General features: G+C 44.4%; 5 protein-coding genes across 7 annotated transcripts in view; 2 read left to right on the top strand and 3 right to left on the bottom strand.

The window, feature by feature from the left end:
- The window catches only part of ttc13 (tetratricopeptide repeat domain 13), a 6,868-nt gene extending 6,530 nt beyond the window's left edge, over positions 1–338 (bottom strand). For both annotated transcript variants that reach the window (XM_088286275.1, XM_088286276.1), the window contains exon 1: positions 110–338. In XM_088286275.1, the coding sequence (XP_088142401.1) occupies positions 110–275 (166 nt within the window). In that variant the 5' untranslated portion in view covers positions 276–338. The remainder of the gene's footprint in view (positions 1–109) is intronic.
- Positions 339–1,753: 1,415 nt separating this feature from the next.
- Positions 1,754–10,640, bottom strand: dpf3 (double PHD fingers 3). Of its 2 annotated transcripts, XM_088286841.1 has the most exons (12): positions 10,503–10,640; positions 6,774–6,934; positions 6,096–6,203; positions 4,928–5,061; positions 4,743–4,838; positions 4,536–4,608; positions 4,195–4,236; positions 3,363–3,503; positions 3,145–3,273; positions 2,921–3,033; positions 2,767–2,848; positions 1,754–2,587 (listed from the first exon to the last, which is right to left on the bottom strand). In XM_088286841.1, exons 1-12 carry the CDS (start codon positions 10,532–10,534, stop codon positions 2,520–2,522), a joined length of 1,179 nt encoding a protein of 392 aa, XP_088142967.1. In that variant the 5' UTR covers positions 10,535–10,640; the 3' UTR covers positions 1,754–2,519. The 2 variants fall into 2 exon arrangements, with proteins under 2 accessions (XP_088142967.1, XP_088142968.1); XM_088286842.1 differs by lacking the exon at positions 4,195–4,236.
- A 598-nt stretch (positions 10,641–11,238) lies between these two features.
- On the top strand, positions 11,239–14,789 carry wdr21 (WD repeat domain 21). Its single transcript, XM_088286030.1, has 13 exons — positions 11,239–11,667; positions 11,764–11,852; positions 11,953–12,110; positions 12,180–12,262; positions 12,403–12,484; positions 12,558–12,704; positions 12,919–12,968; positions 13,171–13,250; positions 13,361–13,453; positions 13,546–13,643; positions 13,744–13,908; positions 13,978–14,092; positions 14,196–14,789. The coding sequence occupies exons 1-13, from the start codon at positions 11,549–11,551 to the stop codon at positions 14,393–14,395; spliced, it is 1,479 nt and encodes a 492-aa protein (XP_088142156.1). The 5' UTR covers positions 11,239–11,548; the 3' UTR covers positions 14,396–14,789.
- A 569-nt stretch (positions 14,790–15,358) lies between these two features.
- Positions 15,359–20,849, bottom strand: zfyve1 (zinc finger, FYVE domain containing 1). Its single transcript, XM_088286029.1, has 12 exons — positions 19,560–20,849; positions 19,249–19,492; positions 18,930–19,190; positions 18,646–18,860; positions 18,456–18,562; positions 17,713–17,821; positions 17,551–17,648; positions 17,315–17,432; positions 17,060–17,230; positions 16,315–16,495; positions 16,131–16,244; positions 15,359–16,056 (listed from the first exon to the last, which is right to left on the bottom strand). Exons 1-12 carry the CDS (start codon positions 20,052–20,054, stop codon positions 15,821–15,823), a joined length of 2,349 nt encoding a protein of 782 aa, XP_088142155.1. The 5' UTR covers positions 20,055–20,849; the 3' UTR covers positions 15,359–15,820.
- Positions 20,745–23,088, top strand: pigh (phosphatidylinositol glycan anchor biosynthesis, class H). The gene is made up of 4 exons (XM_088286031.1): positions 20,745–21,692; positions 21,992–22,201; positions 22,277–22,360; positions 22,430–23,088. The coding sequence occupies exons 1-4, from the start codon at positions 21,516–21,518 to the stop codon at positions 22,499–22,501; spliced, it is 543 nt and encodes a 180-aa protein (XP_088142157.1). The 5' UTR covers positions 20,745–21,515; the 3' UTR covers positions 22,502–23,088.
- The last annotated feature ends 1,782 nt before the right edge of the window (positions 23,089–24,870 follow it).

Below are 24,870 nucleotides of genomic sequence, written 5' to 3'. Positions count from 1 at the left end.
GCATTTTCGTGCCTCCCTCCAGCACTGCACGTTAGCATTAGCTCATTGAGTAGAAGGACGAGAAGAAAACTACACTTTCCTCCCCGGTTGTTTCCCCTTTTTCATTTACCGCAGTCCGTCGCGTAGTCTTCCCAGTCGGACAGAGAGCTGCACCCTTGCTTGTGCAGTTCGCTGTTGAACAATGTCAGCGTCGAGAAGAACTCAGTGGCCAGCGCCGACTGACACAAGTAGCCGCAGAGCAGCCAGACGACAGCGGCCAGGTTGGCAGGGTCCATGTTTGGCGCAGACACGCGCTTGCTTACGCTTCCACCACCGGAGATCAGATAGCCACGCCCCCTTGCCACTTCTTTTCATTCTTGTCCATTCATAGGTTGGATTTGAATGGCCGTGGGCAACCGGCGATGAGTAGCATTACTGACCCCTACCGGACTGGAGGGTAAATTGCACAAATTTAGATTCAACGAGAGAATGCAATTCCTGGAGAAATTGCGTGTGAAGGCGGAAAGGCTGGAATTTTTGGGGGGGAATGATTTTGAATGAGACTGAATGACATTGAACGATTTTGAATGACACTGAATGTTTTTGAATAACATTGAATGACTCTGAAATATTGAATGAGGTTGAATGAATTTGAATCATAGAGAATGAAATTGAATGATTTGAATGACAGTGAATAATAGTGAATTATGCTGAATCATCGTGAATCAAATGGAAAAAATATTGAAAAATATTGAATAATGTTGAATTATAGTGAATGACATCGAATGAAAATGGAGAAAGGCAGTGATTAATGGAAGGTGGAAGGATGTTGAATGATCGTGGAAAATAGTCAACGACTGGGAATCGAACCGAGAACCGCCAAGTATGGAAGCAGCAGCTGATCCACTGAGCCAACCCTCTTTATTGAATCCTGGATGAATGTCTTGAATGGATTGTATATACTAAGTGGATGCATTGGTGCAATGTTTGAATGCCCCATTGGAAATGAATGGGGAATTTTGGTGGAAAATCTGGTTGAAAATTTGGAAAGAGACCCATACGGCTGGGTACCTTTTATATCAGTGTGGGGGTGAAACGATGTTCTCGGCGTTGCTGGACGAAAATTGGAGGAGTAAACGCATTCCCAATTTTTTGCCATTGGAAATGAACGGAGAATTTTGGGTGAAAACTGTAAAATGGGAATGCATGAATGTAAATTGAATGACCTGAATTATGTGAAAGGAATTAAATGAATAGAGTAAATCACATGAATTATGGGAAAGGAATTACATGAATGTGAAATGAATGACCTGAATAACTTGAATTTCAAACTGGAAACATTTGAATGTGAAATGTTGAATGTCCCATTGGAAATGAATGGGGAATTTGGGGGTGAAACATGTAAAATGGGAATGCATGAATAATGTGAAAGGAGTTAAAGGAATGCGAAATGAATGACCTGAATGTCTTGAATTTCAAACTGGAAGCATTTGAATGTGAAATGTTGAATTTCCCAATCGAAATGAATGGGGTGAATTTGGGGTGAAAAATGTGAAATAGTGAATAATCTGAATAAGTGAATGACGTGAAAAATGGAAGCCCCCATCACATGAATAATTGGAATACGTTAAAAGTGGAATGAAGTGAATCGGTTGAATTAGGTGGAAGTATAATAATAATAGAATAGGAATAACAACCTCCGCGTTCACACAATTACGGAAACAATGAGTTAGCGTAGTAACGTAAACCATTCAACATTCTTCTCTGTAGTGTATCAAATTTACAAGACATTTATTTTTGTTTCACAAGGTTTGACATGACATTCTGGCATCATTCTTGGTGCAAAGAAAATACTTGTTTCTTGTGTTTACAACAAAGTAAAATGAACTCTGAATTACATACAGGTTGAAATGTAAAAAAAAAAAAAAACAGTTTTGCAACCAACATACATTTTTATACAAATATTCCCACTCACAGATTGACTTCTTTTTCCGTGGAACCGTACAGTTTAGGTGGAATAGTTAAAAAAAATATATAATGAGTTATCAAGAGACGTGCTCAAGCGGTGAGGTAGACTGATGGCGGTCTCTGCTACATGAGAGGTAGAGAGAAAAAAACCCAATCCAAAATCCCCAAAACTGCACTGGCCTGTGTGTGTGTGTGTATTTATAGAGGGGGGCATATTATCATTATTCATATATATATACTGTATATACACTCACTGGATACTTCATCAGGTACACCCACACAGTTTAATAATTTTGCAAAAAAAAAAATGGTGAAATGGCGTTTAATGTTGGCAGAACATTGCATCAACATTTGACTCATTCATTCATTCATTGGAAGGATATTCCATGAAAAAGGGGGTTTCATTTTTTCGCAAAGGGGCCCATTCAACATGTGTACCTAATAAAGTGGCCATTACAAGCGTGTAAAGGCTATATTGTGTGTGTGGGTGCGTTTGTTTTTATTCATTGCAGGGACATTTCACCTGTGTGTGTGTGTGTGTGTGTGGATGTACACTGCGAGAGTGGGCGCCATTATGCGTCGCCAAAGGATGAGGCCTTGTCCTTCAACAGGTCCACACACACGTGACAACTCCAGCTTCCTGTGGGGAACAAAAACACATACATATGAATATTTCCTCCGCATGAGACTTCTTCCTGGAATCCGACGATTATTGTGAAAATTCCGAAAAGCATTACAACTTCAAATGATTCAACTTATGCACGCCATCAGCAGAGCTCATTTTCCAGTCAAATTCCCACAATTCTTCAATTCCGATACCTTCCGGGGGTTGGGTCATGGGCGGCTTGAGGCAGTACATGTGGTAGCCTCGGTCGCAGTCGTCGCAGAACAGCAGCTGGTCCTGAGCGTGACACGCATTATTCCGTTACAGGATGTCATCAAATAGAAAATACGTTTCCTTTGAGGCACTTACGTCGTTTTCGGACGTGCCGCAGAGGCTGCAGGACTTGCACTCGATGCACTGCCACTGGTACGTTCTCACCGCGTGCATCATGTTGTCGGTGAACTGCAGACATGTCGGGTGGCCTGCGCACATGTGACAGGAACATTTGCATATTTCATGCAGATATTACAATATTTCGGAATACTGCGAATGGACTCTGGTGATCCCTAAAAGCATTTGTGTTTGGGAGTTACCGGAGCGTCCGCAATCGGAGCAGGACACCAGCTCCTCGGCCTGGCCCGTCTTCCTGTTGGAGTCCTGGTCTCCCAGGCAGAAGTCGCAGTAGTCGTTAGGAATGATGATGCCGTCGGGACCCTTCTGAGCTGCAGTGACACAAAATAAAAATGTTCTTACCATCACGTACGTCATGGTGGAAAAGTCCGATGGATTGTGTCGCAAAGTGCTCAAATACGTTTGTGGTTGTCGGAGGGTCGCGGCGGCGACGGGGCCGGCTCGCTCTCCTTCTCCTCATCGCCCCCTTCTTCCTCCGCGAGATGCGTGTGCGTGTAGTGGTAACTCAGGCCGGGGCGGTTTTTGTAACGCTTTCCGCAGACTGTAAACCAAAAAAGAACCCCAAAACATGCCGTTAGAGCGCCTTCATCGTAGCCGGCACGTCGTCCATCTACGATGAAGTCTGACGTTTCCTAATCACTGCTTCGCTGGACGAAAAAGTTAGTGAACTACGGAGGAGGTTAGGACTTGGTTGAGTTGAATCCATTGTAGAAAGTTTTTGCAGCCATTTTGTGGCAACTACAGTGGTTATAAAAAGTCTACACACCCCCGTTTAAATGCCCGGTTCTTGTGATACAACAAAACGAAACCAACAAATTATTTCAATTTTTTTCCCCCCGCCATTAATGTGAGCGATAACCTGCACAATGCAACAAAAAAACAAAATAAAAGAAAAATGTCATGTCACCCATGAGGGAGATTGTTGTCAATCATATTTGCCAGAAATTTCTGCAACAGATACAGGTGAGGTAATAGGTCACATTAATAGTGGGGGAAAAAATCTCAGCCCAAAACATTTGAACAGGGGTGTGTAGACTTTTTATAAATGTCAATTTGTCCAAATATTATCACAACTATCTCTATAATGGTAACATGTGTGGGAAACATGCGTCGGTCAAAGCCAGCCAGTTGCCTCGTCATTAGAAAGCTTCGGAAAGCGTTAACGTCATGCTTTTGAAGCATTCAAAGCCGTTAGTGACAGCACGCGGTAAGGAACACTGGAGGAGAGATACCTTCTTCGGCCTTTTTTGAGTTATGCTTTTGTTTGTGCCTATCTGGAACAGAGAAGACACACAAGCAAAAAAAAAAAAAAAGAAAAGAAAAGACGGACAGGATTCATTCATTTTGCTTTTCCCAAAAGAGGTTCATTCAGCAGTCGGCATCTGCAATCCTTCCTGTCGGAGAGGAGCATGCTTATGAGGCAGGTCGCTCGTATAAACAGCACGGTCTTTCTTCATGCCAGGCGACAGGAAGTGACTTGAAGGGAATTTCAATGGCTTTTTAAACGGACTGATTCAGGGTATGTATGACACACACACGCGCGAAAAATGAGAATTTCTCTTTGTTGTCTTACTGTCGCAAACGTAAGGTTTGTCCTGGTCGTCCGCGCTGACCGCTTCGGTCTTCTTGCGACTGGAGCCTCTGTTCTGGAAAGATGATTAAACGCGTTCTTTAAAAAGTCGCAGTCGAAATGATTCAAGGCAAATTCAGACGAGAAGATTATTTGATGGTGTTAGAGCGCAAAATGGGACTAAGAACTAGCGTGCAATTTTTCCCTCACTTTGCCTCTGTTTCTGTTCTTCCTCTTCGGCGTATCCGCTTCAAAGTCTTCGTCGTCTTGAAAGCCGTCGCCGTTTTCCTCGGCCTCCAGCACTCTCTACGGCAGGAAAAATGCACAAAAAAAAAAAAAAAAAAAGAGTTCATGTGTCACATAAGCTCGAGATACAGTATGATGACAATGCTCACCTGTATTTCCAACAAAGTCTCCTCCTCCTTGCACGCGTTGCTTTTCTTTTCCAGGAGGCTGTCGTTCCGGAGCAGGGCCTCCAGGGCTGTGGCCTCACCCGGGGGGCCCTCACGCTTGGGGGCCAGCTCGGCCTCTGCGGAAAAGGAAAGTGAGCAAAAACTACATTTAAAAATAAATAAATACAACAAATAAATAAAATAAAAATAATTCTAAAATAAAATAAAATAAATATTTATATTGGGTTGCTTAGCTTTTATATTTTTTTTCCTTGAAACGTTTTTTTCAGTTTTAGTTTTTAGTATATTTGGTTCATTTTCAAACACCCCAAAAAAAAAAAACACCAAACACGTACTGTGGTCAAATTCAGCTTTCCAACTATTTGACGCTGACCTTGTACACTTCACTTACACATACACAGACGCACTCACGCACAACTGCTGCGCAGGAAGTATTAAATAAACATGAAGCACTGGTAAAAAAAAAAAAAAAAATCCTGTGAGGGGAGCAGTCACATTCCTTTGCCGTGTGTTGTCGTTGATATCTGGGCCGTGCTGCACAACCTTTTTCCGACTCCACTTCTCTTTTTTTTTTTTTTAGTTTTTGGAGGGAGGGTTTCTAAAATAACTCTTAAAACTCAGTATTACATTGCGTCTGGAGGACGAGGAGGAGGAAAAACAATGGCGGCAAAGCAGACGCAAAAACTCGCCTTTGTGGCTTCCCTCCTCTCTTATCGGGTTCCTGGTATGCATAAAAAAATAAATTAAAAAATTAAAAAAGGGTCCACTTCATAAGACTCACTGATGTCTAACGCCTCATGGTCAAATGATTAGAGGCCCGGTTAGGGTGCTTCTGTAGCGCAGTGGTCATGCGTGTGCGTGTGTGTTTGTGCATGTTTCTCCACAACAGTGAGAGAGGGCATTGATTCTGGAGAGAGAAAATGAACCTGGAGACCTGGCTAACCAGAGCCAGATGGTCAGATAGTGAGCCTTGAAGCCACGCACGCACACACACACGCACATATGCACAGGGCATTCATATAATTGGGTTTCTTATGTGCTGATTTTTTTTTTTGGCCCATTGTCAGGAATGCTGATTGCTACTCTTCGAGTTACATTATGATTTTGTTGTTGATGCATTTGTGTGTGTGTGCGTGTGTGTGTTGCCTACCTAGCCGAAGCTCACACAAGCGTAGTTGGGGATCGAGGGGTGGGTGGAGTCGCCGCCTCTTTCGCCAGCAACGTGCCGGGTAGGCGTACATCTGTCCCGACACCCTGCCTGGCACACACACACACACACACACACACACACACACACGCAATTATTTCAGTGTTCAGACTAATGATCCACATATTTTTGGAAGTCCGATTCGGGCTCTTTGTCACGTTTTGCATGGTGAGGAACACAGTTGATTTATTTTTGGTCAAAAGGGTTGAAGAAAAGGAGGCGGCAGAGGATTGGAAAGCAACATAATGTGCGTCAGGTCCGCCCGCAAAGTGCAGGGTGCGGCTGGTGCGGTGCCGTGGAGGGAGCGCAGGCTATTTGTGTCCGGCTTGATGAGAAAAAAATAAAAAAATATTTTTTTTTTAAAAAAGCACAAAGCTTCCTGTTCTGATGCAGGTGGGGAACAACTCATAAGTCCTATTTTCTTCAATGTTTACATTCTTGACGCAAAAACATCCGACGGAGGTTTTCGTGCTGCCAAATTTGAAACATGTATGCCAGACGTGAATGCTGAGCATTTTAACTTTTGGTCATTGAACGTGAGCATGGTAATAGCCATAAAGTTTGACGAGCCATAAAACCCCCCAAAAAACTCTCGGCCCTCTGGCTTCCTTCAAGCCTCACCTGGCTGCCGCTGGCACTTCTCCATCCAGATGTAGCAGTTGTTCTGGGCAACGCCGGTTTGCGAGTCCAGGAAGGGCATCCGCACGCTACGCTCGGCACGCAGCCGGGCGTTGTAGCTGCGACACTGCTCGATGGCGTCCTTGTAGAACTGGTCGCCCAGCCTGGACAAACAGACAGACGGCGTCAGCCACGATCGCAACAAACGTTTTCTTAAAAACAGTATCCCCCCCCCCCCAATTGAATTTATATTCTTTTTAAACAAAATATAGACTATTTGGTACATTAAGTGCCAAGTTTGAGTCGATATAAATAAATATTAAATGTTAAAAATCTTCTGTTTTAATTCTCTTAGCAAGTCAAGTGACACGTGAGCTATTTTTAGCACAGACATGCAGGCTCCTCGCGGTGCCCTTGGGGCTAACTAGTACACGCCGGCACCATGTTGCGTTTGTCACGACGATGCACATTAATCAAAAGGCATCCGTGTAAGCAAATGTAACTTTGTATCGTTCCTATAATGTCCAAAGTGCTTTTTGCGCCAATTTTTACAGTAATTATGAATGCGTGTTACAAATTGCATTCCATGTTCAATTAGAAGTGTGCCGTGCTTCCCAGACGCAAAACTTAAAAAAAAAAAAACGATTGAGATACCCGCATGTAAGCAGGATGGTATCTCGCTTTGCATTTGTGAGCAAACAAGCTGAAAAAAGCTGTGCCGATGCCTCGCGCAGATATGTCAAGAATGTCAAATTGGGCAAGGACCAGCATGTGGATTTCACAAAGATGTTCATTGTTTCGGAAGGAAGACGAGAGCCAACGGGTCAAGCAGATGAGGGAGGGCTCGCCGGCCACTTCATTAGGTACATTTCTCAAAATCCTCGGATCAGTAAAAGGCGTAAATGGAGACAAGGAACGTCAGTTACCGGTGTACTTTTCGTCCAAATTCTGAAATCACGACTTTACCGCCGCGCGCGCATCGTTTTGTGATCCACCTCGCCGCATTGTGACGACGGTACAATTTTGGATTTCGTCGCGAGTGCAGGAATAAAACTCTCGGGAATAATTCTGGCTTTTGAAAAATGATGCTCATTTTCTCCTGCGCCTGACCTTGAGTCATCTTCTAATGCTTCCTTGGGGCGACTTTAATCTTATATAAGTGAGTCGCCGTGCACGCATGCGCACCCGAGTGCCTTCACGTGCGTTGGAATGATTTTCGACACAAAATGACACGTGTGTCCTGAGACGAGCGCAACTCAAGCTCCAAAGAATTGAATTATGTATTTCCCCCTTTTCCATGTTATTGTCTGATGATTACGTAACTTTTTTACGTTCATGCCGATTCGATGCAGATGTTGGATTTGATTTGATTCCATGTGCTTTTTTTTCACCATTTACTAAATTAAGCCACAAAAAAAGGGTGGAATCTTATCCCATGAACGTTGCAAAGTAAAACCCGCCACCTTAGTTCTAAAGTGAAGCAGACGACATTCCGGGAACATTCATGGGAACCGTTTGGGGAAAGTGTTTTTCCATTCACGCAAGGAATGCTTGGAAGAGTTTGATGCAGCGGAAACTCATCAGACACCTTTTGGGGAGGAACCGGCATGTCGACTGACCTCGCAAAATTCCCACAGACACGCTCCCAAAATCGTGGGGTGAGTGGAAGCTGTTGTAACTGTCAGGTCGTTTTTTTCATTCCAAAAAAAAAAGGGGGGGGCACGTCTGCTCGTCATTCCACCGCATCAAATCTCCCTCGTCTGCCACATGTTATATTCGTGTGCCTCACTGGAGCATATTGACTTCCTCTTTTTTCCCGAATCACACCAATGAATCAATGGTAAACTCATCAGTCACTCATCAGATTTATTTTTATTTCTTGTTTCATTCTATAAATTTAAACACAAAAATATGTCACATGTATAGGAATGGATACCAGGTTGATATTGGGCCAATATCGGCCGTATTTTAAGGTATCGAGTAGTGGTGGAGGCTGCCGATACTAAAGGCAAAAAAAAAAAAATCCCTCTGGTTGACACATCTGCAAATCGTCACCCGTGTCAGGAAGAGAGGCCTTGGCTCATAAACTTGTTGTCATTTTGTTCAATTAAAGTTAGATATCAAAAGGGTATCGAACATCCCTCCAAATGTTTAATGTGCAGAGCATGTCAAGCTAAAATAATCGCCCGCTCCGTTTTCCAACAAAACGGCAACAGACGAACCTCTCTTCCAGTTTACTTCCTGTTTCGAGTCTCCTGCTGTCGCCTGTTTTGCCGGCAAACGAGCTGCTTAACCGGAACTGGAGCCTTGTGTCCTCACAATGCAGGCAACGGAGGAGGTTCATGCAAACATTTAGGGGTTGTTGTTGGCTGAGGCAGAGAAGGAGCAGGGTTGGGGTGGTATTGGGGGGGGGGGTTGTTGGGGCAAGATATCATAAATTGGGTCGGGTTGGGAGGGGGGGGTTTGACATGTCTCGGGGGCACACGTGTTCCCTTTCGACCCGTGTCACCCTCACATGCACACGGGGGGGGGGGGTGAAAGACACACAAAAGGAAAAAGGTGGATGGGGGGGATTAGAAGGGACATAGTGAGGGCGGGAGGGGGGGGGGCTTAAAATGTCCCCGATGCAGCTTGAGTGAAATGGATGAAGAGATGGATGCATGGATGCAGGGCAAGGCTTGCAATCATCTCTGTTTTCTATATAGATGAAGTACATGCAGCCAGACTGACCCCCCCCCACCCTCCTGACCCCCCACCTCCATTTTCAGCCCCCCCCCCCAAATCCTCCACCACAGCGTGATGGGGGAGGGGCGCATGGCAACACAACATAAAAAAACAAACACATGACAAAAAAAATAAAAAAATACGCAACCCCCCACAATGGCCCCTTCCCAACCCCCACACACACAAATAAAGAAATCCTTTAATAATAATAATGTGGATCCAGACATGAATATGATTTAGCGTAAGGTTTAAGGAGGCTCGAATTATTTGATTAATATTCAGGCTGTAGCATGTTGTGGATTTGTATTCCATTGGGTGTTTTGAATTATATAAAAGGCCGTGTTGAATGAAAAGCGTGGACAGTTTCTGACATTTGACATTTATATAACATCCCAATAAAAAAGAAATGACATTTTATAGTTATCATATTTTTCTTCATTTGAGTTTGTTTCGTTTTCCACATATCGAAAAGACAGGACATCTTTAATGGCACTGTACTTTGGTGTTATTATTAAAAGCTGTACCTATCGTGGTAAAAAAAAGAGCACAAGTGAAACTAAAATGAAATCCATGTTTTTTTTTTTAATAAAAAAAAAAGGATTAATAAATAAAACCATGCATGCTTGAAACTCCCAGTTTGAATCCTGCAAACTGGTGTGCAAATGTAGTACAAAATAAAAAGTAATAAATGTGTAAGCAACGACGAAAGAAATAGTCTTAAGCTTGAACCTGGATGCATTGTGGGCAACTTTCTTAAAGTGGATTCGAGAGCACGAATGCATATTTCCAAAGCGTATCATTGCGCAATTCATCAAATCAACACGCCATGCATTGCCTGCAGACGCGTGCACAGATTGTCCAGATCTAACAATAGCATCGTTCAAATGTGTTATTTTGATTTTGGTAACGCACATGCACCCCCCCCCCCACCCTTTTTTTCTCCTTATTGCATTCACGCAATCGCTCCCCATGCAAGCTCCCGCACGTAAATAATAAACGCTTACTTACGATTTTAATGGATTCTGGATTGCAGTCGCCATTTTCCAGCACGACGTTAAACGTACTACTGTATTCCAAATCTCGATGTAGTTTGGGACCCAAAAAATGAAAAGGAGGAGGTGAGCAGTTTGACCCACAAGAGCAACCAATGCGTGCAACTCATCGAGACGGTGGGCGCGGCCACAGTCAGAATTGCTGTCAGAATGCATACAAGTAAAAAATAATAACAATTTAAAAATTAAAAAATAAAAATAAATATATTTACGTTTCAGGATGTCACACTTTTAAAATTAAAAGGATTGCATTTTCTTTGTCAAGTTGCTAGTCACTTATTGTAATAACACAAAATACACTGTACGTGGCAATTTCTAAATGATAGTAAGATAGTAAGAAAGTGTCAATTTCTATTATTTTGCGACAATGAACTGATAAATAAAAAAGAAATATCTAATAATACTTGAATAAAAGCCAACAGAGAAACGAGCCAATAGGAGCTCGCTGAGTCGTTTACTATTGTTCCCAATCGACCAATGGCGACCGGTCACTGTTAAAATCGATCAAAACGCTCCATTCAGTTAATACGTAGAATAAAAATTCTTATATTATAGTAATAAGTGATCACATTGGAGTATTTTTGAATATTTAACATAAAAATAAAACAAAATATACAGTTTAACGTCAATAAAAACAAACAAAAAAAACAGCCAATAGACGTTCTCACGTCATGCTCTGTTGTTAATGTTCAACCAATGACGATCACTTCAAGGCGGGACCAAATGGCGTCAACTCACTGGTCGGGAAGCTAGTTTTTCAAACCTTCGAAACTACTTGAAACTACGAAAACGTCCAATTCTAGAAACAGCATGTAGTTAAATAAAACCCACCACTTGAGGTGTATTCGTTGCTGCTAAGTTAACCGAAGAAAAAACAACAAGTCGTAAACTTTGCCTCAGGTCGGCTAGCTCCACGCTGGAGCACGTTGAAGTGAGATTGAGTAACAACAAAAAAGAAAAGGACAACGTGGTTTCTATTCTGTTGGGGAAAAAAGTGCCCGGATGAAGAAGTGGAACTGGAAAGAGGACCAACGAGTCCGAAGACAACATCAAGGTTACTCTCGGCATTTTGCACGTGGTCGGTACCGGAGAAGACAGTGGAGTCCATCACGGGACGACAGGTGTTACGTTTAAAGACTAGCCTTTGCGCTTGGAAATTTCTCTTCTCCCGAAAATGTAAATATATCAAAAATGTCATGCAAATTCTGTCATCACAGAAATGGGGATGGTGATGCAGGACCTTCGTCCAGAACATATGACAACCAAGCGAGCTCTTCTTCCTCCTCAGACAGCAGCGTGGCACCAGGTCAGTACCAGACATCCTCAAAGCTATCTCAGTAATCCCTGATTTGAGTTTGACATGCGAGAGCCTTTTTCATCATGCTCATTATCATCATTATCATCAGAACTGCCAGGTTTCTACTTTGACCCGGAGAAGAACCGATACTTCCGCTTGTTGCCAGGTCATAACAACTGCAACCCTCTGACCCGAGAGCAGTTGAGGGATAAGGAGCGAGAGAAAGAGAGAGCAAGGATGCTTGCGGAGGATGGCAAGCCCACAAAAGTATGACAACGTAAATGACATTCATTTGGAGCTTATCCAACGAGTCAAATTGTCTTATTTTGCTTCTAGAAAGCACCAAGGGCAGGGCTCAACGCTTCCTTGCTACTACACAATCGACAACTTGGGCTGCTACCTGAGCTGTCCTACTGCAGGTACATGTTGTGGAGCATCAGTTGGGGGGGGGAGCATTTGTGAAGCTTACGGACACCTGCACTCATAAGCCACAACGTGATGTCAATTTGTCTGAAATATCTGGAAAAATGACCATTTCATTTAAACAATGCATTTTCAGACGGGTTCACGAGTGTCGAATTAGCGCCATGAGACGCCACAAGCTGGACCACCAGAGCGCAGACAACTTCAGGACCATCGTGGTGGGCGCCCTCTCTGAACTTGCAGCGAAGAACCCAAAAATGCCAAGTGGATTTCATCGCTGTCCTCTCGCAGGCTGACTCCAAGTGCGAGCAAGTGTTCACCGTCAGCGACATGCCTCACGGGGGCTGCAAGTACAACTTCTTGAGCTTCAGCAGAAGCAGCCCCAGTGGTTCTCTTTCTGTTGAAACGTGCGACAACCCTTACGTCACTAACTGCAAGGTGGGAATATTGTTGTAAAATTGACTTTTCAGTAGCATGGACACAAATATTTTTTTTAAAATAAATGCCAGCCCATCATTAAGTGTGAAATTCCAAACCAATCAGAATTTTTTACCTGATTGTTTGCATTTCTTTTGGTTATTTCCAGCTGTCATGAACATGTTACTGAGCAAAGTTCTTTTTTTTTTTCAAATTCCTCTTGCTTTTATTTCAGGTTAATTACGTCTGCTGGGCCTCCGTCAACTATCCAGACTCTCACCTGTTGTATCCTTTGCTGATGCTTTTGATGTGCAGTGAAACCCCGTTTATTGGATCGATGAAAATCGATGATAGAGTGGGACCACATTTTTTTTTTTGGGTCATTCCACGTTTAAGTTCACTGTGAGAAAAAAATAATTAAGCCTTCCCACTATTGAATGTTTTGCTTTCGATCCAGTCGTCCTTAACAGAATACTGAATTGTTCAGACTGTGTCTGGCGGGTGTCGCGGACAGGCCCGGTTACATCACTTTGCTTCCAGCTTCGCTCTTCAGCAACACTGACTCAAGTGACCTCGTTTTTTATTTATTATTTTAGCTTTCGTATAAAAACTTTTTTTTTCCCCCCATTGATTGGATGTGCAGGTGTACCTAATGAAGTGTCCCCTTGTGTCCACAGATCAGCCGAGTATACGTTGCAATTTTAAGATCCCCACGGCCTGGTGCTGTGCTTGGTGTCCCCATCCACAGTATGACAAGTTTTTTAGCGCCGGTCAGCGTCTGAACACACTCCATCCTTTTTGTACCATGATTGTAGCGACGCGTGTTCACGTGTCCAATTGAATCTCTTTTGTTTGTCGGCAGGGTTGCCTCGTAAGGTGATCCTGCAAGAAGCCGTCAAGGGCAAAAAGCGAACGGTCAACATCGACAGTGATGTTTTGGCTCAGCAGTTTTGCGTTGGAGTGAGTTTGCGCGTCTTTTTAAACTTGATTGTTGTACAGGAATGTGGAGGGGCGGGGCCATCGAAGTTGTCGCTTATGTGCGTACACGTAATCCGTGCAGGCCCCCTTGCTGTTCAACGGCTGCCGATCAGGGGAGATTTTTAGCCTGGACGCACGAGACCTGAGAGGCAACAAAGCGACGAGCTTCAGGCAAGAATCGGCCGTCACGTCGGTGCGCGTCCTGCGGGACGAGAACTACCTGCTTGCAGCGGACATGTCCGGCCAGGTGAGCGATGGCGCTTGAATCACATTTTTTCTCACAGCCGCATCACAAGTTGTGTGATGTCTGTGTCAGATCAAGCTGTGGGACATACGGGCCAGGAAGCCCGTCCAGGAATATCGGGGCCACTACAACGAGCATGCCCACCTCCCCATTCACGTCAGCGAGCCTGAGGGGCTGCTTTTGGCTGGTAGGGGACAAAACTACTACTAAAAAAAATAAATAAATAGACCGTAATATTTGCACTCAAAGCATACATGTCGTTCGACATTCTTCTTTTTTTTCCCCCACAGTGGGTCAGGACTGCTACACGAGGTGCTGGAGCTTGCGGGACGGCCACCTTCTCAGGACCATCCCGTCGCCCCACCCGGCCGCCAACGACGCCATCCCCAGCGTGGTCTTCTCCTCCTGCCTCGGCCGCTCGGGGCTCCCCGGCCTGCTGATGGCTCTCAAAAATGACCTCTACTACTTCCCGTACAACATGTATGACTGAACAGGACACTTCTTTAGGTACGCCGCCATAATTTCCTTTACAAGCAATATAATGAGTCATAGTTTCAAAAATGTTGATTATTGCCTTTGCAGTGCTGTTGAGTCGCACTGCAATATTCTGAGAGCTATTTCTTCTATTTTCAGCCGACCTAGAGTTCAATCTTTGTATTCTACAACAGGAAAAATGAGGGGAATGTTTACACAGGTCGACTTAAATGAGCAAATCATAACTGAGAAAAAAAAGGGACAAGTTTGCTGTTGAATTCACGAGCGTGGTGGCCTTGTTTTGAGTGTTGTTTCAGATGTTTTTATTTATACACAGCACTTGGTTCCAGCTTTGTTTCTTAACGTGTTCAGAAAAAACAAAAGAAGTTAAAGCCGCTTTGTCTAACATTCTTAGAATACTTAAAAGAAAAAAAAACTTTGTCATCAAAATTAATCAGAGAAAACGCAGCAAATGTCATCCGCACATGCAAATGTGTCCTTGGCAGATGCACTGAGGATATGTCCCCCAAAAACGGGTATGTCAGAAAAGTTCCAGGACCGGTCTCACAAAATACATTTCAAATCTAAACGTCACCACAATGAAGCGGAAAACTTTTTGTGTGTGGTTGAAATATCTTTTGTGACAACAGTCCTGGAATTATTCTGACAAACCTTTTGTGTTTGTTTGCATTGCTTAAGTTTCAAGTCATCTCAAGATCTTGTTCAGTGATGAGGTTTTTGAAGGTCCAGCCTCAACAATGTTGTATTGCTAACAAGTTCATCCAACGGTGTAAACAAAAAAAGGTATCATTTATTTGTGTTTTCAATTTCAGTTTGTCTCAATGAAGGCTTCCCTATAAAACTGACTAAAAAAGGCTCGTGGTGTTATTAGAGTGTATGTGACTTAAATGTTTTTGTGTATCGGAATGCATCGACAGTATATAGTACAACATTAACCCAGATGTTGATCTTTAAAAAAAAAAAAAAAAGCACCCGGCTCCTTACCGACATCGATCAAAAACAGTACTGTGCAAAAGTCCGATTTTCACGAGTGCCACCCCTAAAAACTTTTTTTTTCTGCCCCCACCAGCTAATAACCTATTAAGATGTGCTTAAAATCTAGTTAATTGGATTTATTTTTTTGGAGGGGAACAAGATAACAAGTAGTCACGAATGGTTGCGTGTTTGTCAGTGCCCCGTTTCTCAGTTCGCTAACTCTGACTCCGACCGACAGTATCGGAAAAGGACGGATGGTCTAAGAATAATCCAGATCTTCACAATTAGTCCGAAAGGGATTGTCCAAAACATGATTCTAATCTCTCAAGTTCCTTCATGATGTTCAAGTTTCATCCACTGACCACATTTTAAAACAGAAAATGCCGTCAAAAAATCCAAATGGAAGAACCAGAGCTAAAGGGGTCCATGTGGTTCTGAAGTCCTGCTAGAGTACTCCGGACTTCTGGCAGCATACGATGCAGACCCTCACCGGGTGATCCCAACCCCGGGAGGGCACGATGCGCCGCTCCTGCGAGCAGTCCTCGCACACGCCCTGACCGCAGGCGCGGCAGTGGTGGATGGAGAGGCGAGCGACAGAGAAGTCCCGCTGGCAGCCGCAGCAGGCCCGGATGTCCTGATCCGGGACCCAGTAGGCGGGACGCGCGGCTTCCTTCACCAGGCCTGCCGGACACACGCAGGTTTAGAATACAAAAAATACTCAATTAAAAATAGCTAAATGTTACAAAAATTCTCACCGAGCGGTATGTCGATGGCGCCGACGACGGCGCCGAGGGTGTTCTGAACGGCCTCCCCGACCTTCCTGGCTATCAGGGTGCCACCTTCCTCCTCCAAGGCCGCATCCAGGAGCTCTAGAACAGACACTCGCACGTCAGCCATCTTTCGGCACATCACGGCGGCAAGGATGCTAGATTAGCATACCCGCGGGGATGCCTCTGTTCCGGAAGCACGCGTCGCAGACTCGAACGGGTGCCAGCCCCCAACCTCGCTCGGGGACCGGGCGGGCTTTGGAGGAGCAGGCGTCGCAGAAGCCCTCGCCGCAGGCCCGGCAGTGGTGCTTGGTGTCGTTGGCTTGGAAGTCCACCGCACATTTGTGGCATTTCTACGCAGGGAAGTATGACGAGTCGTGATGTCGATGTCATATATATTATAATGTGTAGCTCGGGTTACTAAACCACAACAAAAACATTTGAAATCTGATGACTGGCATCAAAGACTTGCGTTTTAGAGTGACTGCCCCCTTGAGGTAAAAATAAGCATTACAACAAAATATGATCTGACTGGAAAATCTACACAAGCAACAAAATACGAAATATACTAGATTATTACTTTTTAAACACATTTAGCAAATTGATTTGATTTAAATATTTAGTTTGACTATTCCATTTTTCTATAAATTTTAACATCTTTAACATTCATCAACTTAACTTTTTAGAAACATTTGGGCTTTATTTAATAAATTATGTTATGCAGATTTTAACATCATTGTCGACAACCGAATAATGTATTTTAATCAAATAATTGCATTTAATTTCTCTTCAGCATATTTTAAAATGTGACACATTCACCACCTCACCATGTTTCCCAAACAGAAGCGTTAAATATTTATTTATTCCAAACTATCACTCAGTTGTTCTTTTAAAAATTCCTGATTCATTTTCCATACCAGGATGAGCGAGTTGGGCGTCCAGTAAGTAGGAGCGATCTGGTCGGTGAGCCAGGAGGTGACCGCCTTGGCCGGCTTGACGCTGAGCTCCGACACGGACTGGGAGATGTACCGGACTCCGTCCAGCAGCCTCTGGGCGGCGTTGTGGTTGTCTTTCAGGAAGCCGTCGCACTGAAATGAGGACAATCCGCTCATTGGTGCACACGTTCAGCGGAAACGACGCATGCAAACGCATGGAGTTGAGTAAGGCCTCACGCCCGGCCAGATGTGCTGGATCTCCGTTCTGACCGCCGTTTCCACTGGGTCCTGGTTTCCATACCAGTACTGCCTGCTTCGATAAATCACTCCGCAGTTGGGACACTCGATGACGTATCTAAAGTGAAAAGAAAATACGATAGTGAGTATCGGCGAGGGGCAAATCCGCAATGCCGCTGACTTGGCGAGATTTGGTACATCAGATCCAACATATGAAATTTACTCGTGTTACTCACCCAGACCAGGCGTAGACGGCCAAGCCAAACCACGGCGAGTCGGACGAGGCCGTCGTCTTGGGCACAACGATCACCTCCTTCCCTCCCTCGTAGCAGACCTGCAAAGTTTAGCAGCGTCGTCCCTTGCGTCTTCATGAAACGCGACGGAACATGAACGCTCACCTTGCACGTGTAGATGCGGTTGTCGTACTGCGCCGAGTAGCGGCATCGGTGCTTGGCTTCGTGTTCCGCTCCCTCCTTGAGGTGATTCATGCTTCTCTTACAGCCTGACCTAAAAGTGAAGCATCATCGTAACATTTTTGGGCATAAATATACGATACATGTTCGATTATTAGTAATCGTGAATGCCGATAACCGATATTTGAAGCCGATATTCATTTGTTGAAAAAAGGGGTCAAATGGTTTCAAAATTTGGAAAAATAGCAACAAAAACAAATGTTTATTAAACCATTTTAGTGATTTACAACATGTTAAAGCTTTGTTTACTGCTGATTGCCTGCTAGCATCTGCACAGGGAACCAATCGGATGGTGCTGTGGGCGGGCCAATCTGCTTCTGCAGGCAGGGCCACCAGCACAGCAGAGAGAGAAGTGAGCTGCAGCGAGCCAAAATAAACCAGCTTTTAATTTATCGGCCTTGAAAGTTTAAAAAAAAAAAAATGGCCGATGCCGATAATCGGCAAAATGACAAATATCGGCCCCAATAATCGGCGAGGCTGATAATCGGTCTATCGCTAATAGATATAGATTAAATGAGTATTTTAAGGTTCTATAATCCACGGAATTGCATTCTGCAAGTCCCTAAGGTCCACAAATTTGCTTTCTATTTTTTATTTATTTTTTTGCGATTCAAGGACTCTGCCCCGGGTCACTGTGAGTAGTAATTAATTCACCGCATTGCACATACCCACAACTCAGGCAGATGCACGAGCAGGTGAAGTACTCGTCAGGGAAGAAGGAGTTACTGGCCATGTGTTCATCAGGAACGTCGCCACTGAAACGCTCGCTCAGCACCTAGAGAAATCAAGCGTTCATCAAAAGTTAGTCTCGCTGGCAGACATCACTCCTTGGCAGAGGTAACTGGGGTGTCGCCAGACCTGCAGGGCCTTGTAGATGACGCCGGCGGAACGGGGCGAGCGGGTGGAATTGTTGTCCAGCTGCTGCTCCAGGCTGCGCTGCAGGCCGCTGAAGTCAGTGGGTGGGTTGTAGGTCCGAGTCCCGCGGTACTGGATGGAGCTGAAGGCCTCGGGGAACAGAGCCAGCTTCCTGAAGCGCTCCTGGAGGAGGCGGTCCGCCGACTCGGACGGCTTGTCTACCGGGTTCGAAACGTCACGTCAATGCCGTGCGGTTCTGGTTTAAGGCCTCCTTTTGTGTACTCCACCTGATCCTAACAGTTTGGTGTGCACGGTCTCGTGGAAGATGATGACGGCGGGGCCCAGGGTGGACAGCGGGACGTCCAGACCACAGCGTGTGGTGGTCGCCTTCAGCTCCTGGGCGAAATGTTTCAAGTAGGCCTCTGAGGCGTCGCCCAAGAACTTGAAAAGGTCGTCGTGGAGACGGTCGGCGCGCGTCCGGTAGATGACGAGATCCGAGATGGCTAAGACTTTGAGGAGGAGGCGTGTTCGCTGACCCAGACTAGACCCTGAATCCAACAAACAGAGAAGTGATGACTTGGCTTTACACTTTTAAAATCATCTTACCAGCTCCGAGCAGTCCTTCCGTGTCAATGACGACCACGCGGTGCAGCGGGTCCATGGCGGCCCACACGCCCACCGTGCAGGAGTCCTGCGTCGGGGACGTTTTGAACACTTTCCTTCCGAGAAAGAAGGTGTGATTCAGCGTGTGCGATTTCCCCTCGCCGGTGTTCCCAAAGATGGAGACCACCTTGAGTAGCTCGTCTGCTTCGCATCCCAGTCTGCTCACAAACTCCTCCTTGTCCTTCACCTGGGAAACCTCTTAAAATGAATCCCTCCCTCCACAGCCACCAAGAGAGGAACGTCGAGGAACTCACCCGCATCTCCTCGTTCTCGTCCACCAACAGGAAGCTGCACACTTTGTCCAGCTGCTCTTTCAGGATGTCCAGCTCAGACTCCCCGGCGCTCACGCTATTCTCCTGGGGACTTTTGGCCTGGGGGTACAGGGTGAGAGGGTGCTTCCTCTTGTTCCCACCACTGTGAGTGCGTTTCTGACAGTCCAAGCACAGGTTGATCTTGCATCCCTGGCAGCGCACGGCCGCTCGCAGCCGATGGGTCGTGACCGAGCCGCCGCCGCCGCCGTCGCCTTTGCACGAATCGCAGAAGGGCACGTGGCCCGAGGCGATGCGAACCCGGTCGTGGTTCCTCATGCGCTCCTGCCGGTGGAGCTCCATCTCGCAGCGGGTGCATTGAAGGCTGCTGCACTCGTCACATTCGAAGGAGGCCTCATCCGATCCACCACACGCGTAACTCTCTTGGCAGACTTGTGGTGTGTTCATGCCTTTATCTCCGGCTGGACCTTGACTACTCATGGTTGATAATGGAGGACTCGACTATGCTAGATCGTCACACCTACGGGTTATTCATAAACTTGGGAAAATAGTCCTAGAAATCTACTACAAAAAACGACTTTTGTCCGTTATTCATGCAGACTTTTTCATAGCTTCTCGTCAGACTCTGCTTCGTGTTTTATGCATTTATGTTTGCTTTATTATAATCCTTTCTTTAGCGACTCTCCTGGCCAAGTGGTTAACAGAAATGATTACTCATGCAACTCATGCCACAAATAGCGTCAACACTACAGCATACTGCGTGTAACGTGAGCGCCTGGATCAAATCAATAACTCCAAAAAGTAGTCGAATATATCCACAAATGTCATTAGCTTGTGTTGAACAAAAACTGCCCCAGCATCTTTTATTTCCTTTCCTAAAGGAATTGATGCCAAGTTGCTAAACGGCGTCTACTGTGAGCGTGGTTATTTATAAATTCAGAGAGTATTGCGTCGATAATCATTTGCAGTCCATGTAGTCGTACTTGTGTCGGAAAACAACAACCTTCGTGTCAATCGGCTGACCAAGCGGCGGTTACCAGTCCCAGCCGACGACGACTGACTCGACTTGACCAAACTGCCACCTCGACTCGGCTAAAAGTGTAAGCTGGCGAATAATAACGTAGCACAGCGCCCCGGTGCCACGTACTAACCTTGGCGAGAAAGTTAGATTGATGTGTCAGATCCCGGGAGGAGATGATGTTGCTTTTACATCAGCTGATCAGCTTGTTTTTATCCAGGGTTGACAACTCAGTCGGGGCGCAATGCATACTGGGAAATGTAGGACGGCTGCATCGAAGCAAAACCAACCCCCGTGCTTGCTATATTAAAAATATTGTAGTTAATAAATGTATATTTTATACTAATAATGACACATTTTGACATAAGTTGATTGTGTCTTAACAAGTGATGTTTGCGTTTTATTTAAACGATTTTTACGGGCATTCCCACAATGCTTTTCGTTTCCAGCGTGTTCGCTTCATACATAATCCGGCGTACACCGATGAATTTTATGTTATTTTATAACGCACATTATCGTCCATATTTGATAAGTCTTGATGAGTTCATTGATATTTTACCTTAAATATTGTGCATTAACAGCTTAGTGCGAGTAATTAACAAGTCGTTAATTAATTGTTCCACTTTGTCTCTCAGTTGAAACCGGGACACCCCGGTGAACACAGCAAACAGTTTATGCTTGGCCAGTATTTCGTGTCAATCGCCTTTGTTAGTCCATATTATATTATAATGTCGTCCTGCTTTGTATTTTAACTACTAATTGTCTATATTCAAAAGCTTAAACGTTGTTTTCGCTTGTCCTAACCCATTGTGGCGATAAAATGAAACATTCGTTGACTGCTGCTGACCTTGGCTGTGGATTGTAGCTTGATGCTAACCAACTAGCTTCGGTTCTAATTTGTATTACATCTGTGGGGGGGAAACATGGAAGATGAAACCTACACCGACATTAATGGCAAACCAATATCTCTGGACTGTCAAACGCACTGCGGCTTTTGCCGGGAGTTTACTGTCAGCTCGCCGAAGATGTCCATCGGCAAGGTGATGGCGTACACTTGCTCCGTTTGGCTCGCTGCCTATGCCGTGTTCTTCATCACAGAAGTAAGTCGTAAAATAACATTAAACATGAACACACAATGGAGTGTATAAAAAGTGCCAAACATATCGATAGAAAATTGTTCTGCTTGTTGTGGAGTGTGTTTTGCGCTCACTCTCTTGTTGCCTAGGAACTGTGTTGAAGTGATGGAAGTAGTTTCATATCAGAAAACTCCAGTTTGTGGCAGCTATTGGAAATGTTAAACCTTTTTGAGGATGTGTCAGTTATGCTGTCATCACTCTGTACCCATACCAACATTTGTGTGGAAATTAGTTTCAATCCACCATCTTTCCTCTCCATGTAGAACACGGCTGTGCTTACTGGCGCCATCCTGCTCACCTTGCTGGGAATGATGCTGCACATCCACTTGGTGAAGGTGGACCACGAGTCGGTGCTCATTATCGGCTCGTTGGGCATCCAGGTATCCTCCAGCTACGCGTCGGGACGGGAGACGAGCGCCTTCATCGAGATGAGCCAAGTCAAGGATGTGGCTATCAACGAAGCCATTTACATGGTGACGGAAAAAAAAAAAATCATATTCTGTGCTTCATGAAACTCGATGTTCAAGTGTTTGTTTGTTTTTTTGCAGCATCAAATCATCTACTACCTTTGCATACTGCTGAAGGAGCCCTCAGCTCCTGATGATATGTCAAGCGTGGTGCCATTGTTTCAGGTGAGAATTCAGCAGTTTATGGCCGTTAACATTTATCATATTTGTTTTTTTTTTTTTTTTTTTTTTCAGAGCTCCAAGCCAAGGTTGAACTGCTTGGTTAAAGTGTACAAAAGCTGTCAGGAGATTCTGTCAAAGTGCTGACAGCTCACACACAGTAAACATTTTCGCCATGTTTTTCCTTGCTGGTTACCAAGTGCAGAATTTCACTTGCACAACATTGTCTCCCTGCACTGACAAATATAATTTATAATTTGATGATGTAAAAATTCAACTTGGTCTTATCTTTTGAAAGGCAAAAGTTTAAATCATGTCTTGTTAGCATCTAATGCTGTGACATCATAGCCGTTGCGGGTAAATACATGTTGCCCTTTTTCTGTTTAAAGAAACACAAACAATACTATGACTATTATGTTTGAGAGTCCACATTAGCCCAAAATCAGATTTCGTCGTCATATTTCGCTAAACAGGAAAAGGGTTAACCGTATTGTCCCCCGATAACCTGTCCAGTTAATGATTTATTACTGTAGTAGAATCTGTATTTTGTTTAAAAGTTGCATGTTTTTCTTTTTAAACACAAAATTTCATTATTGTTTAATTTGATCATCCAGATCTGTAAAGTTGATCTACTATAATGAAACAATTAGAATTATTATAATTATAGATTGGTGTTTCCCCGCCACGTATTTTCACGACGATTATTAAATATTTTGTAAAAATGTGAAAGGAAATTTTGCGTCTTTGCATTTGTTGATTATTCAAGCCCTGAACTGTTTTATATTTATTCCCACAGTAGGGGGCAGCATTGCACCACACTAACTAACTTTTGTTTTAAATGAGTTCAAACGGTTGCATGTCAGTCACACACAAAATACAAAGAGTCTTTGTTTACGAGGAACAATGTTCAATTTTCGATTAAAATTTCACAACAGTATTAAAATGTGTACTCTATTGATTCTATTCATAAACTCTCATATCAAACAGTGAGGCGATTTAAATGTTTCGGCCCAGTCTCCACCCACCCTGACCTTGTTGTTTTCCATCCCGACCTCATTTTCTCACCTCTACCACATGCGGCTCCCTGAGTCAGACCCCCGTTTTTAACCTGTGCACCCGAAGCTGACAAAACAAGCAAGAGGGTGTGACTTTGAACGGCATAAGGCGTTATGGCCTCGTGAACGGAACGCCCTGACAACGTAACGATGCCCCCCTTGGAGGTGCGAAACAGCCGGGAATCGGGTGGGCCTCGAGTGTCAATTATAGGTCATGTTGATGTGAAGCGTTCTCGATGCAAAGATTGAGATTTATTTACTCCTTTTCTAGCCCTGTTATGAGTTCAAGTACAATTTTTGGCTTGATTTGTTTTTTTAAAGTCATTTCTATCGCCTCAACCTGTTGCTGACCCTCGAGCCGCGTCGGCCACCACCCGCTGGACGTGTGAAATCTCAGCGTGAGAAGCGCGCTTTTTAGCGGGTGAGGGGTTGTTTGACTCCCCGCTGAGTCGGGTGGTGGCCCTCTCACACCTGCGTAGGGGCCCCAAATTAACGGACCGCTACAAAGCGGTAACAGATGACAGTGTTGAAACACTGAGCGAGAATCCCTGACGGCGAACACGCGTTTATTTGGGAATAAGATTTTCTCAGCTGTCTTATGTCAGATGCGGAAAGTTTTAAATGGAGAAAAAAAAAATACATCTTGAATTTCACATCCTTGATAGTGGCTATGAATTGCCTGTGCATTTTGCTTTTTCTTTGTCCTTTTTTCCCCGTAACAATTATCCCCAAAGAAAGATCGGCTTCAACAAGAGATTTTAGGAGACGACTCCATGAAGAGAAGATGATTAGGAAGTTTCGTAAGTATGTTTTATGATAATTGCATTTTTTCAAAAACTGCTCCACATCGTTAGAACACGGAAAATACAGGAAGCTTCAAATGTTTCTTTCTCGCATTATTTTAAGGAGGTCCAACAAGACATCTTCAAACCTTCCCACAGGAGCATGTGAAGTGACAGAAAGTGTGACGGCCTCGTCCCGCTTTGACTCGGTAAACAAACACAATGCAGCTCAACCTCTGACTAGCGGCTTTTGCCGCTAATTTTCAGATGGAGCTTTTAGCAATAGCAAAAGCCATTGGTGTGTGTTTAATAACACGGTATTTCACATTGTTGAATCGACTACTATTGCACCAAACATTGATTTTTTTTGGGGGGGGCAAAAAGTTCTGAGGCTTTACGATGGCGACTGTCTGACCATTGGAATAGATCGTTTCTATGTGCGAGTCCGCCAGGACTAGCGTAGTATCGTCTCCTGTATGTGCTTTTCATTGTTTATTCAACCTGTAAATTTACACACACACACACACACACACTGTTGACACAACACAATCCCTTTTGTACGGTGTTAAGTGTCTTTGGCATTGTTGCCAGAGGAAGAGTGAGTCAAAGTTTTTGTATAAATGTGTCCGCTCTTTAACGGTCCGTGCAGGCAGGTGTAACTCGCTGTCAGTTTGGATTT

This window comes from Idiotropiscis lumnitzeri, chromosome 21, assembly GCF_059441095.1.
Source record: "Idiotropiscis lumnitzeri isolate Australia: NSW breed Sydney's pygmy pipehorse chromosome 21, RoL_Ilum_1.0, whole genome shotgun sequence".
NCBI lineage: Eukaryota > Metazoa > Chordata > Actinopteri > Syngnathiformes > Syngnathidae > Idiotropiscis > Idiotropiscis lumnitzeri.
This window is presented reverse-complemented; position numbering and strand designations above follow the sequence as displayed.